The following is a 14,747-nucleotide window of genomic DNA, read 5'->3' on the forward strand; positions in this document are numbered from 1 at the left end:
ATACAGAGTGACAGTGAACATGGTAAATAAGGAATCAAAAAACATTTTTAATCCATTTCAGTTACTTTTGCTTAAATTACACTGGTGTTTAGGGGGATTTGTAGTGAAACTACAAATCAGCACACAAATTGGACCTTAAACCTCAGAAGTTTTGTGTTTGGTGCAGAGAAACGTATCTGATTATCTCTCCTCAGTTCTGTTCCTCAGAACCTGCACATTTTCTCCCTCTTTCTTATGGAGATATCTGTAAGGCACTCTGCTTCTTAGCGGGAATGAGGAAAGGTGCCCCTCTATGGTGAACACAGCCAGAATTGCACACATGGCTCTGTGAATGGAGTGTGGACTATTTTAAGTGCACTCCAATCTCTTTCACACAACCCAGGTCAGCAAGCCCTGAGTCTGAGCACTCCCTGCTCAGTAGATCTGATGGAACCTGGAAGAGCCCCAAACTACAGATTCTTGTGCATCTAACCTCAGTTTTGGTTTGTGAATCGGGGAGAAATTTCTTCTGAAAGGATGTTTCTAATGTAACTTGTCTATCCCATTCTGCATACCCAATAGTACTAGCACCTCTCCAACATCTAAGCAAAAAGGATTTATGTTTAGTATGATTCTAACAGTGATGTCACTTCCAGATCTCACTCCTGGGTGCCCTGTGAAATCAGCATCTGTAACCCAGCAACACGAGACCAGCTGTGCTTCAGAGTGCTCGACAAACCTGCCCAACATACTTTACTTTCATCACAGCCCCACTCCTGTTCACATTTCCATGCTAGGATCTTCCAAAGATTTCATTAGAACAAGAGCTTCAATGTAAGGAAGATAATGAAGTAATTTCCACACCCCTACGATCTATGTACTTCCTGTGGTTCTAGAATGTATGAAATCTTGATCTTTAAAGAAAAGGAGGCCTTGGTTGATTCTTCCAAACGTACTTGGAAATTGTAGGAATTTCTCTAGATTCTGTCCTGGTCTGTGGGGGAGTCCAGTCCTTTGACTCACCTATTGAGCATCTTACATACAAACTTAGCCACAACACAGGCTTTTTGATTAAACAGAGTGTTCTGTGTCTGTGTTCTGTCTCGAATATCAAGCTTTAGGCTGATAAAAACCTGAGAACATTTCTCCAATCCCTTTACTTTCTCTAGCATTAATCAACATAAAAATAGCTCTTGGGGCTGGAATGATAGAACAGGGGTTAAGTTTGCTTTGTGTGCTGGCAGCCCAGTTCCATTCCAGCACTTTCCAGCACTGCATAGTTCCCTGAGTACTACTTGGAGTGACCCTTCCCAGCTCTCCCCTAAGCACAGAGCCTGCAGCAGTTGCTGAATAAATGAATTTTAAAAAGTAAATAAAGCTCTGCTGATAGCACCGCTCTGTACCATTTGCTTTCCTTGGTCTGTTTTACACGGATGCTGCTTGGTAGGAGTAGAAATAAACATGTGATGCAGAATGTCTGTTGCTATGCTAAAATGCTCTGTGAAGAGAATTGGGCAGTCAGACTTACGGTGAAATGGTGCAGCCGGAGGCATATGCATGATGTCCTGTGTAGCGAATGTCACAGCGTACAACATTGTTGGAATAGTCTGATTCAGGCACCAGATAGCTGGGGTTCACACTGACCTAGACAATATAAACATCATCTCTGTTTTAGATTGCATCAACAGTATTTACTGACTAATGTCTCCCTTTCCACAGGCTCCAACTAGGGAAGATGCTTCCACTCAGTCCAGTGAGGAAGGGTTTTAAGTTCACCAACTCTAAGGAACTGGCAGGAATCTGTATTTTTTTCCCTTCAAGTTCAAGATTGGTTTAAAACAGTTCTAGAAGACAGCTGTTCCCAGGATTAGGATTATTTCACAATTTTTCTCTAGAGAAAGAGACCTATTTGAGCTGCAGTGGAAATAAATCAGAGGTACATATTTTCAAAAGTCTGTACCTTGAGAATGTAGTTTCCAGGTTGAAGATCTGTAATATCAATCCACTGGCAGTCTATGTCTGCATTGTAAGTATCATAGCATCCAGGACTCAACCCCTAAAACAAATTAAAAATTTAAGATAGCATAAGATAATGCAAATGATTATTCTTTCATTCAAGTGAAATTTTTTTCCATTTATTTTATTTTATTTTTTTTTACAGTTGTAGATTTACAATATTTTTGTGCTTTGGTTTCAATTATACAATGATCAGATACCCATCCCTCCACCAGTGCCCATTTTCCACCACCATGGATAATATCCCTCCCACCCCCATCCCCCCATCCCCCCTGTCTCTGTGGCAGGGCAATTCCCTGTGTTCTCTCTCTCCTTTTGGGTGTTGTGGTCTGCAAAAGAGGCATTGAGTGGCAATCATGTTCAGTTCACAGTCTACTTTCAACATGCATCTCCCCTCCTGGGAGGATCCTCCAAACATCCTTTATTTGGTGCTCCCTTCTCTATCTGAACTGCCCTTTCCTCTAGGATACCCGGCTGGCCTCTAAGTTATGGAGTAATCCTCCTGGTGCTGATCTCAGCTATTCTTGGGTATTAATCTCATACTTTGTTACTTTATATCCCCCAGATGAATGCAATCTTTCTATGTCTATCCCTCTCTTTCTGACTCATTTCGCTTAGCATGATACTTTCCATATTGTACCACTTGTATGTAAATTTCATGACTTCATCTTTTCTAAGAGCTACATAGTACTCCATTGTGTAGATGTACCAAAGTTTCTTTAACCAGTCATCTGTTCTTGGGCATTCAGGTTTCTTCCAGTTTCTGGCTATTGTAAAGAGTGCTGCAATGAACAAACAAGTGCAGATGTCACTTAGACTATACATTTTTGCCTCTCTGGGATATATTCCCAGGAGTGGTATTGCTGGGTCAAATGGGAGCTCAATTTCTAATTTTTTGAGAATCGTCCATACTGTTTTCCAGAAGGGCTGAACCAGTGGACATTCCCACCAACAGTGAAGGAGTGTCCCTTTCTCGCCTCAAGTGAAATTTTAAGTGCTTAGAAGAAATTGCCATGAACCTATAAATTGTTTATGATTTTCACATAAATATCTAGTTTAAAATAAGCTGTATGTGTCTTCAGCAGTATATTATTACTCAGCTTTATAGAACCTCCAGGTAAGGGGCCAGAAGATAGTGCAGGGGTCAGGGCACATACCTAACATGCACCTAACTCAGGTCCCGCACCACCTGGTCCCCCAAGCATCACTGGATGCAGTCCTGGAGGCCCCTGAGCACTGCTCAGTGTAGGCCTGGGGGCATCCTGTGTTTCCAGGCTAGTCCTGATAACCCAACACCACAGGAACCATGCACCATCTTATCCATGGGCCCTTTCCTGAACCACAGGCCTGGCTGCTAGTAGGACCCCTGAACCTTCTGACCACTGTTCCACTGACCACTCCTCCCTAATAATTTGTCCTCCCGTTGTTCATCGATTTGCTCGAGCAGGCCCAGTAACATCTCCATTGGAGACTTTGTTGTTACTGTGTTTGGCATATCGAAGACGTCACGGGGAGCTTGCCAGGCTCTGCCATGCGGGCGAGATACTCTCGGTAGCTTGCCAGGCTCTCTGAGAGGGGCGGAAGAATCGAACTCGGGTTGGCCATGTTGGCCGCATGCAAGGCAAATGCCCTCCCACTGTGCTATCGCTCCAGCAACATGGCCGACCTTAATAATTAAGATAAAATAATCTTTTCTCAAAAGAAACTCCAGTTTCAAAAAAATACTGAACTAATTTAAGAAGCAAAACATCTAGCTTCTTTAACATGTCATAAATCCTCTATGATACATATACTCCTACACAGCAGAATAAACCGTCAAAATTCAGATCTTACCAATGTGGGAAGAGAAATGTAATAATCACCTTCACCAAATGCCCTCTGTCATTACACCCATCCCTCCATTTCCTAATTTCTCTCCTAGGAAATCATCTTCCTGTATAGTAACTAATGCCAGTTAAATATGTTTTCATTCTTGCCAGTGATATGTTTAGACAGTTTATGGTGCTTATCCTTTTTTGCTCTGTATTATAATCCTACTCTTACGATTTAATCTAATTCAAAGTTATAAGCAAAGTTATAAGGGTGGAGTCTGTTTTGGTGGGGCTGGGAAGGGAGGATTGGGTCACATCACAAGGGGTATTCATGGCACCCAAAATTGCTTTGATTTTAAAGATCACCTTGATTATCAATGATACTGCATAATGTTAAAGCCTATTCAAACACAGCAGGTTTGGGTGTAGTTTGATTTAGAAAGTCTGGGGGACAAAACAGCATCTCATGTCATAGCAGTGAGTACCATATTCCTTTGTTGGTCCACATTATTTGTGATTGTTCATCCACAAAATACCAAGTAGTGAATCACACATTTGAGGGTCCAAATTCTTGTAATTCTGATTCTGATACATAATGGTCAGGCACAAATACTATTTGCTTTTATTAGCCAACAGCTCTCCTAACACTAAGCCAACACATGATTTAGGTATCTTACTTAAGACAGCTGGAAATGGTGCTACACCTATCTTTACCTCCAAAGACTAAACAAGCTTTAAAATATGCTGAAACTGGTGCTCTGAGACTGAACACCAGTACAGTTAGTACAAGTGAGCACAGATGGCAGAATTTAAGGATAAGCTCCAATTATTTGAACCAACAAAGGGAGGTTTTGAAATGATAAGGTCATAGGTGTTCGTGTATTATTTGAAGTCAGACTTTAAAAAACAAGCTAAAAGCAGAACCTTAGCCAAGATCTTATATTAGCAATTTTCTTTTCACAAACGATAATTTCTTTGCATTAAATTAATGAGATAAAGGTCATTGTTTCTAGTCTGTATATATTTAATGTGTAAATTTCTTGCCTAAGAATTGAAGAGTTATAGGAAACTAGAAATAAAAGTAAACTATATCTAGTTTTATGTTTGGGTACATTGAGGCAGTAATATACAACTAATCTGAGTTAACAAGTTTGGGTTTTCTGAGAATTTCTTCTTCTTTAAGTGAAATCCATGTTTAAGAGACAGTCGTATACGGAAAAACAAAAACAAATGCACAGATCATGAGGAATGCAAGTCATGGCAAACAACAGTTAAATAGGACATGAAGGGAAGAAAAGTAGGATTAACAGAGGATACTTTATAATACAAAGTGGGGTCATCCCAAGGTACAAGGGAATTTGATGAACTGAACAAATCAAACATCTACAGCACAGCCTTCAGTTATTTCAGCAGGTGACTTGTCTGGGTGCTGCTCTTTCTAACTGAAGACAGTCCCATCCCCTGTGCTGGAGGGTGCTCTGGTAGTTGGGTGTCATTGAATCAAAGGGAGTGTGCATATACATATGGGTAATGTGGGGAGTTGCAGTTCCTCTGGTTTAAAGAATAAGGGCTGCCCTGGGACATGTGAATCAAATCCTTTCCTCTTCAAACTGCTCTGATGTTGGAAGCTCAGAGAAAGCACTAATGGTAACATTTAGGTCACCAAGGAGCTTCACAGTCCAGGAATCTGCTTCCCAAGATGCCTGCTGCTGATCCCTCTGTGCCTGAGTTATGTACATTTACCCTCTGTGCCAAGAATCTGGCTGGAGTAAAATTACAACGTCCTTTTACAAATTAGGGTTTCTTATGGAAACACTGGCACAGCTTTTAACTGACACACATTTTCCCATTACAAAACATACAGAGTGCTTAGTTCAGCACTATTTAAAAAAAATCCATCCAAAGGCCATCTGACATCAATTATACTGTAGGTTAAAATATATATGCAATGGGGGTCGGGGGTCAGAATGTCTACCTATTCTTGCATGAGGAAATGCAACAGTTTTTTTCAAGTGCCCCTTAAGAAATGTTTTCACTGTTTTGGCAAAGCTCAACCACCTTCTATTTTTAGCTTACTAGGTAGAGGGAGGAATGGTTTTGCCGGTGAGAAAAACAGAGATTATCTTTTCTACAGTTCCTTACTAAGCCAGTTAATACAGAATGAATGCAGCGATTGGAAACTACTCTTTTGTTTGTTTTTGTCAGAGAGTAAACTGCTTTTCATTGTGAAATGTAACAAGTATGCACATTGACCTTCTTGATGATGAAATACTTCCTAAGAAATTTGGATCATCACATAGTCGCCCTGTTATTTCTCATCTTGACTTGCTGGCCCCTGGGAGAGTTGACAAAAGATGAGCAAGGAGAAAGAACTTGGAGGCCACTTTGGCTCCACTCTGAAGCCTGCGGGTCCTAATTTCAAGGTGCCAACTCACCTGAGTGTGAGCAGTGCAGGCAAATCGCCTGTGGTAGCCATAATCGCAGGATGTGTCCTCAAGACAGAAACTGGCTTTGTGGCCTTCAGCCACTCTTCTCTGGGTACTGGCATCAAGGAGGTCATAGTGACTGAATTCATCCATGCTGTGGTAATGTCTGATGTCCCCCAAAACACAGAGACAGTGATCAGTTACAAAAAGAACGCAACTAGGATATACGGTGACTTTACTGCCACCTCCCTCTTCTTCTTTCCCATTTACAGTGAAATCAAATTTATCTTCCCAAAGACAGATTTATACTGCAGCCTTTAGCCAGGGTCATCAGTCTCTATACATTGTCATTAGGGCAGACATACTTTTCTTATTTTGCTTTTCTGTTACACCCAGTGTTATCCCTTAGTATTAAACAGAAATAGGTACAAATCGGTGCATTTTTCAGTGAAACCGGCCCTATATTGACTTGTGTACACTGCCCCTACTGGTGCTTCATTTCAATTAAGAACAACTCTTGGGAGGTTTCTGAGAGGTTTCACATATTTAAAATGATTATTTAAATGCAGGGCTGGAGCGATAGCACAGCGGGTAAGGCGTTTGCCTTGCACGCGGCCAACCCAGGTTCGATTCCTCTGCCTGTCTCAGAGAGTCCGGCAAGCTACCAAGAGTATCTCGTCTGTACAACAAAGCCTGGCAAGCTCCTCGTGATGTATTTGATATGCCAAAAACAGTAACAACAAGTCTCACAATTTGTTGTGAGATGTTACTGGTGCCCGCTTAAGCAAATTGATGAACAATGGGAGGACAGTGCTACAGTGCATTTAAATGCAAAGGAGGAGTCAGAAAGATATATATGGCAGCAATAAGGTACTGACCTTGCTTGCAACCAACCCATATTTGATACCTGGAGTCATTAGGAATAATCCCTGAACACAAAACTTCTCTAACAAAGTTATTAGAATCTAAGCCCTGAGCACCGCCAGGTATAGCCCCACTTCACCCCAAATATATAAATACATAGAGGGGTATATGTATACATATATATGTGTATATATTATATGCAAAGGTAAATGAAGGCATGTGTCTAAACACTGTTGTTTAAAACTCACATAAACTTTGTTTTAAGATACTGAGAAATTTATCATCTCATATAAAGATCTAGAAATGGTGGGGCTTGCAGTTTAAGGGAACACATCAGGAATTTCTGACAGCACATACCTGGGTAAGTTACCAAAGTACATTTTAGATCTATATTATTTGAAAATAATTAATTTTAGAAGAGAACAGATAACCACCCTGTCTTAGACTCAGACCTTTTAAATTAAAGATGGAGCAGGGTCTTCCCAGCTCATGAAGTATGTAAGCTGTGTCTTTCTTTGAATGAATCACAAATTTGATAATAATGTGTTGGCTCTAATAAATGATCTGAAAATATGCTAAATGCTAGGTAATCTTTACTAGTGGAGGAAAATTCCAGAGAATCCAAGTGCTGTATCCTACAAACTGTTTCCATTTTAAAAGATCTAGTAGTTGATGTATTAAAGATAGATTCCCTTTGATCATATTAGAAAACATAACAGAACATTCTGTTCTATAAACAACAGGGATTTTCTCTCTCGGGTAAGAAATAGGACTAACAGAGCTACAGAGATGGCTCAGCAGTCAGGAGCACATGACTGGCATGTGCTGGGACCCAAGCTTGAATCCTGGTACCGCATGGACCCCCAAATACCACCAAGTGTAGCTCTGAAGGCCCCCAGTACCACCAGCCTGCGGAGTACTGCATCTCTATGCAAGCAGTAAACTATCAGGCCCAGTTGTCCAGCATTGTTTTGAGAGGCACCAAGATTCAAGGCTACTTGATAACTGCTTCTGGTCACGGGGTGGGTGGGGTGGGGTGAAGGGAGGGTGAGGGAGGCAACAGAAATGAGATTTATAACCTGTCAGACCAAAAAAATACTTGAAAAATTAAAACACAACTGAAAAGTTTGTAGAAAGTCCATTACTTACTGGTGACAGCTATGCCATTCCCAGGAATATCTTGGCCTACTTGGTAAGAAATCTGATGTCCCTTGGTTTTTCACTCTTTGGGGAAATCTTAGTAGCACCCTGTGATCATAATCTCTGACATCTGCCCGGTAGGCTGAGCTGTGATTTGGTTTGAAAAGAAGGAAACATTATTTTTACAGAAAAATGAAACTCTAGGAAAAAGCTTTCCACAATACAACTGATGATCACCCATTTCCCCCCAACTGGATCACCAGTTTTCTTAGTTATATATTTTCTTTTTACATTGCTGGATCGCCAGTTCCCAGCGCAGTTCTGAGTCTTCAGAACTCAGGAGTGAATAACAATTGGGAGTGAGTGAGGATTTCAAAATATACAGTTTAAAAGTTAAAAAAACACATTTAAAAGGAAAAGGTCAGCTGTTTAAAATCAAATTTAGCCATATGAATTAGTAAATCTCTGGTGTAAATTACCCATTTTTTAAAAAAAATCATCCACATATACTTAAGAATGTTGAATGAACCAATACATTCCTTCTTTAATAGCTATAGTATAAAGTGGGGGAAATAAGAGTCCCTCAGATTAGATACCTAACTGCATCTTCAAAACAGACATTAATACTATCATGGGTTCAAGGGTGACAAGGGTATGTCGGTGATTCAAGAATGAAAATTATTACCTTGGAGTCTCTGCATCTTGACTGTTGTAAAGGGTCAACACAGAAGAAATACACAAATAAACACTATGTTCTTTCTAATATTTTGTGTGTGGACATACAGTTAAAAACCTTATGCTGACCTTATTTCACACTTTGAAATCTTCTGAGATGGACAAAATGTCTTAGGCTCCCTCTGCTGGTTTCCCAACTAAGAGCTCCAGTCCCCAAATTGCTGCTTTTATTTTAGGACTGATGGAAAAACAAAGCTCTTATTCTGGCTGAAGTAACAGAAAACAACTTAAGTTCACTCTAGCTTCAAACAAAAGAACACTTAACCTTTGCCAGTTTGTTCTGCAACACTGCCAAATTATCCGCCAGTCTTTTAAGGGGCAATTACTAAGGGTTTCTCCCTCTACTCCCTACCACTATTGTAGAGATCTCTAACAAAATTATTGGAAACGGTGGGCTCCAAAACTTAAGACTTTTTGTTCTGTTTGGGGGACACACCTGGGCGGTACTCGGGGCTTATTTTTCTGGCTCTGCACTCTGTGATCATTCCTGATCATGCTCAGGGGACCATCACCCGGGGTGCTAGAGATCTAACTCTGGTCTGCCGCGTGTGAGGCCAGCGCCGAGAACAATTCTCTTCCCACAGCCCCCAAAGCTCTCCAGAATAAGAGTTTGATCTGGCTCCCTGGTTTGTGTTGTAGTTTGAAAGACATAACCCACAGAAATCTTCAACTATGTCTTTCTCCATCCAGATCGGCATGCCAGGAACATCACGCCGACTCCTGTTTGCCCGGAACCCGGCACCTGAGTAGCAGCCTGGGAGTCCAGGCTGGGGAGGCTGGCCGCGCGTATCCCAGCTCCTCCCTCTGTACCTGGCCAAACAGTTCTCCTCCGCCGCGCATCTCAGGTTGTACATGGACATCCTTTGCACGTACGTGGACGCCTGGATGTAGTAGGGGTCGGGTACCAGGTCCGGAAGACCTACACAGCAGCAGGTGGTGATGGACTTAGCAAGAGACACCCCAGAGTCTCCCCCACTCCTGTCCCTCTTAGTTCTTAACCCTTTGGCCTTGTCCTCCTCCCACCCCAACCCCCCAACCCCTCCACCCGACCCCCAACACGACTGCCTTGTCGGTGTAGGGCTGCTGGTTAGCCTAAGGAGCGGGGTGAGCCTGGAGCTGCAGAGCAAAGCGGGAAATGAACTGGAGGGGCCGGGCCCGGAGCGCACGCGGTTTGCACCAGATTCCGCAGCTGCCTCTGCAGGCACGGGGGCGGGGGATCGGAGCTGCGGGGGTTAGAGCCTGCCGCGCCCAGGCGGCCACGTCGGGGAACCCCACAGCGTTCGGGGAAGCGTCTCGCGGCTGCTTACCGTACTGGAAGTAGCCGGTGCCGTATCCCGGCCGGTTCCTGCTCCCGGGCCGGGGTCTTTCGTACGTGTCGTAGTAGTTGTAGTAGGGGTTGTCGTCCGAGTACTTGTAAGGATTGTACGGATCGTCGCCAACCATGCCGTCCACGCGGCTGGGCGGCCGCAGGTTACTGAGCGCCGGGCGCTCCCCGGGCGTCGTGCGGTTCCCAGCGCGCGAGTCGCCGGCGTCGCGGGCCCCGCTGGCCGAGTAGCCGGCCTGGAACCAGTGACGCGCGGAGGGCCGGGGCCGGCCGGCCGCGGCTCCCGAGGCTCCGGCCGCTCGCGCCCGTGCCGCCGCCGCGGTGCGGTTGTCGCGGAGCAGCAGGATCGGGGTGCGCGACTGCGTGGCCGCGGCGGTGCCCGGCTCCCGGCGGCGCTGTGGCTGGTACTGGGAGCCCAGGCTCAGCAAGCTGAACACCTGTCCGTTGTTCTCCCATTGGATCCGCTGGCGCCAGGGGCCCGGAGCGGCGGGCGCCTCGCGCGCGGGCTGTGGCTGGCCGGCGGCGGGCGGGGCGCTGCGCACCAGCGCGCACAGCTGCAGCGGCCCCAGCAGGAGCGCGGTCCAGGCGAAGCGCATCGTTCCCTCGGCCCCGCTGTCCCCGGCCCGCGAGGACTTGCCAGACAAGATGCAAAACCGGGCTTGAGTCGTGGGAGGGAGGGGGCAAAAATCGGACGGGGCGCGGGTCTCAGAGCCCACACCGGGCAGCACGGAGGTGGGGGGCTGCGGACCCTCCCCGGGAAGGGCGGCTGCTGGAACGTGGCACCCGTTCCAGCTCTTAGCTCCCCTCTCGCGGTCCTTGTGGAAAAGCCACAGGGAGCGGCGCGGCGGTACGGGCGAGCCGGCAGTGTCTGGAGTGAGGGAAGGAGGAGAGATTTTAAACTTTCTGGCACGTTTGCAAAGTTACACAAGCCGTTCTGGCTCGGCCGGCCCCTCGGCTATTTGTTCACGTAATGCGATTGGAAACGTGCGGGGAGGACAGCTCCTCGCCTCTGCCCCTCCCTCCCCTCGCCGGCCTCTCCTCCTCCCTCCCCCATTACCCCCAGACACGTTGCACGGGGAGCGTTAAGGGGAAAGAACAGAACGGAACTCACATCCTGAGACACACACACGGCTTAATCTGGGGCGAACATGCAGGAATTTCAAAAGACTCAGACAGGCGAAGGCAGCCAGGCCATGGGGCGAAGCCAAAATATGCACGAAGAAAAATGCTATTAGGTCACCCGTCCTGGAGAGGCGGGAAGTCGGGAGGTGGGGTGGGCGCTGGGGGCGAGCGTGGGGGAAGGGGCGGAGGCAAGATTATTGTGACTAAGGTTTGTCCATCAGGAGGCAACCAATTTCCCAGCGCACACTCCCTAGCAGTTATGGGAAGTGCCCTCCGTCCATAATCCCCAGGGTATCGAATTTTGTTTTTCTGGGGGTAGGTAATATGAGAAATGGGTTACAAATTTGTTTCCTACCGTGACTGTTTTAATGACTGAAAGTGGGATTTTACCGGGAATAAAGCCTGCTAACTCAGAGCAGAGGCACAGACCTGGGTTTTTCTAAATGTTGGCTTGGACTGTGCCTTTAAGAGAAACCCCACCTTTCAGCTTCAATGTCTCGAGGAAGCTGCGGTGTGGAGGGTCTGGCTGGAGGGGCAGGGCTGCAGCCTGTCAGACCTCAGTGCACTCCCACGCAGCTTCCAATCACTCTTTCTCTTGTTTGACTTTAGATTTTTAAGAACTTATATCACTATTTGTTAAATGCTAAAAGTCAGCCAAGGACCCCCAAGGAATGTGACTGATCTTGTTATCTCAACAAAGAAGATGCTAAAAAACAGCCTGGGGATCTGATTTTGGTTCAAATAAAAGAGGAGGAATGGCCAGAGCTGATGGGGGGGCGGGGGGAGAGGACTGCAAAGAGATGCTTAATTATTCACATTATTCATATGCCTTTGGGTCTGGGTAAAGCATCTTAGACAAATTGCTACTAAATGGCATGATTATAAAATTGAGACTTGAAACCAGGCTCCAGGTTTGAATATAATTTTTGCTGATCAGGTCAATGTGCTATTTAATGTCTTGATTGATGCTGGTGTTTCTTTTAGTCTCTGCCTCTCCACATTTTTGTGACATAAACACCTACTGATTTGCCTTCCTACTCTCTCTTCCCCCACACCCCTGCTTTTCTAAGAACTGTATTTTCCTTTGGGCCATCCGCCTCCTTCCTTCTCAAGGTGGGAGAGGTCATGCAGTTCAAGGCCTGCTAAGCAAGCCCTCTCCCTGGGATTCAAATCTTGAACTTGCCACAAAGGTGAGACATCTTGGAGTCTGACAAGGCTAAACTCAGTATCTCAAAAATCTTGCTGCACCCATTACCCTGAGATGTTTTAATTCAGCAGTGTCTTCCAGAACCAGGTTCTTCAGATTTTCCATCCTCTTTCTGACCATATTCACCCCTCTGTGGTTTATCTTGGTGAGAATTCGTTTCTGTTGCTCACAGTCAAAGAACTCATGACACTAACGTGGTTGTGGCTTCTCTCAGTTAATCAGATCCCACTGTTTGGAGTCCAAGTTGGTGTGAGTTCAGTTAAATGTGTTCTGTTTGTGAGCACACAGCATCCAGGGACGCAAAGAAGCGTCCCATAGAAGCTTGTCAATGGATTGGCCAACTCTAGCCTATACAATAGAAGTTCACATGCAAGCAAAGATGGAGCTCAAGGGTAGGACACTGACGTTGAATGTAGGAGGCGTTGGGTTCCATCCCAGGCACCACAAGAAACAGAAAGTAAAAAAAGATCCGAGTGCAAAGCCCACTGCTGGCATACAGCAATGTCCATATGGAGGTCAGCGACATCTCCAGTTGTCATTTGGTAGACCTGCTGCCATACTTAAAATTAAACTCCTCAATTGCTTCAAACCCACTAAAAGAAGATGGAATAAAAAGAAGTAGGTGCATGTAATTTGAAAGGACAGCCCAAATTATAGGAGAAGCAGGAAGGGAGAGAGTATAATTATCTCTCATCTGAGAATGGCTCGGCATGCGCCCCTTAACTGCCTCTTCCCAGCTGAGAGAAGCCTGTGACTGCCCTGTGAGAGCTTGACCACATGTTCAAGGGGAGATCTCTGCTGAGGCGAGCTGCCAAAGTGGCAGGGCAGAGCAATCCCTTGTGGGAGGGCAGGGAAACAGTGCTGGGGTTCACACCAGATGCCCTTATTTCAATCCTGGAAGGTGCTTAAGGAAGATGTGGATTTGGATAGTGGGTTTACTTTCTCCCAGAACCTTAGAGGTTCTCTGTAGAATTTGACGATTACCCCAGGACCAGGGAGATAAGGCCAGAGATGCACGCTTTGCATGTCAAAGGCTTAGGTTCTATTCCTGGCACTGCATGGTGCACAAAGCACTTCTGGGAGCAAAGCCTCCTCCGCCCTGTTCCTCCACCCCTTAACCCTACTTCCCGCTCTGAGCTGAGAGTAGCCTCTGAACACCATCCAACAACCAGGCAGCCAAACAACCAGCCCAAACAAATAAATAGGGAACAGAGAGAGAGTACAGGGAGTAAGGTTGCTTGCCTTGCACGTGGCAGCCTTGCTACACCCCAGCACACATGGTCTCCCCAAGCACTGCTATGGTTTACTCGAGCAGAAAATCAAAAATAGGCCCTGAATGCTACAAGATGTGACACCCCCAAATTGTTTAAATCAGAATCAAATAAGACTGAGCAAAATATTTTCTAAACTATTTTTCTAGTTTTAAAACTTCTGATTTTTTGAGTTCCCAAATAACTTTAGCTACTTTCATTTCAATCACTATAATATTTCATTATAACTATTACTATGTAATATGTAAGTTACTGGGACTTAAAATGTTCCATGTAGTTGATGTGTGAGTTAGACTAGACTAGCTACCATTTTATCCTTTGCCTGCCATATCAGTGAAATTCAGTGTGTATTTGTTTGGTCTACAAGCGTTTCTTGAAGACACATAAACTCTAAAACTCTGAATACTGTCCTGTGATTTACAAAGAGGAACAATCAATAAATATTAACTCTCAAAATGTATATCTGAATGAGATTCATAACATTTTTCATATTTCTTTTAGCATATTACAAAATTCCTGAAAGTAAAAGTAGCTAGGACAACAATGGTGTTTGACATTTGTTTTTTATTGTTTTCAACACACTCATACTGCTTGAGGGGAATAAATGTCAATTCAGCTTCCCTGTTCAGCTTCCCTGTCCTGGAATCCTAAAAGTTACTTAATTTAGTAAAATTGGGGTATAATGCTTTGATATGGTAGGATACAGTCAGGAAGATATTTATGGAGCTGGAGCAATAGTACAGTGATAGTATGGCAAGTAGAGTGTTTGCCTTGCACGCGGCCAACCTAGGGTTTGATTCCCAGCATCTTGTATAGTCCCCCCAGCACTGCCAGAAGTAATTTATGAGTGCA

At 44.8% G+C, this 14,747-nt stretch overlaps 1 protein-coding gene across 1 annotated transcript; it reads right to left on the reverse strand.

Moving 5' to 3' along the window:
- Positions 1-1,503: 1,503 nt before the first annotated feature.
- LOX (lysyl oxidase) lies at positions 1,504-10,891 on the reverse strand. The gene is made up of 6 exons (XM_056124835.1): positions 10,279-10,891; positions 9,782-9,890; positions 8,246-8,383; positions 6,242-6,398; positions 1,940-2,035; positions 1,504-1,623 (listed from the first exon to the last, which is right to left on the reverse strand). Exons 1-6 carry the CDS (start codon positions 10,889-10,891, stop codon positions 1,504-1,506), a joined length of 1,233 nt encoding a protein of 410 aa, XP_055980810.1.
- Positions 10,892-14,747: the final 3,856 nt, after the last annotated feature.

This window comes from Sorex fumeus, unplaced genomic scaffold, assembly GCF_029834395.1.
Source record: "Sorex fumeus unplaced genomic scaffold, SorFum_2.1 ptg000051l, whole genome shotgun sequence".
NCBI lineage: Eukaryota > Metazoa > Chordata > Mammalia > Eulipotyphla > Soricidae > Sorex > Sorex fumeus.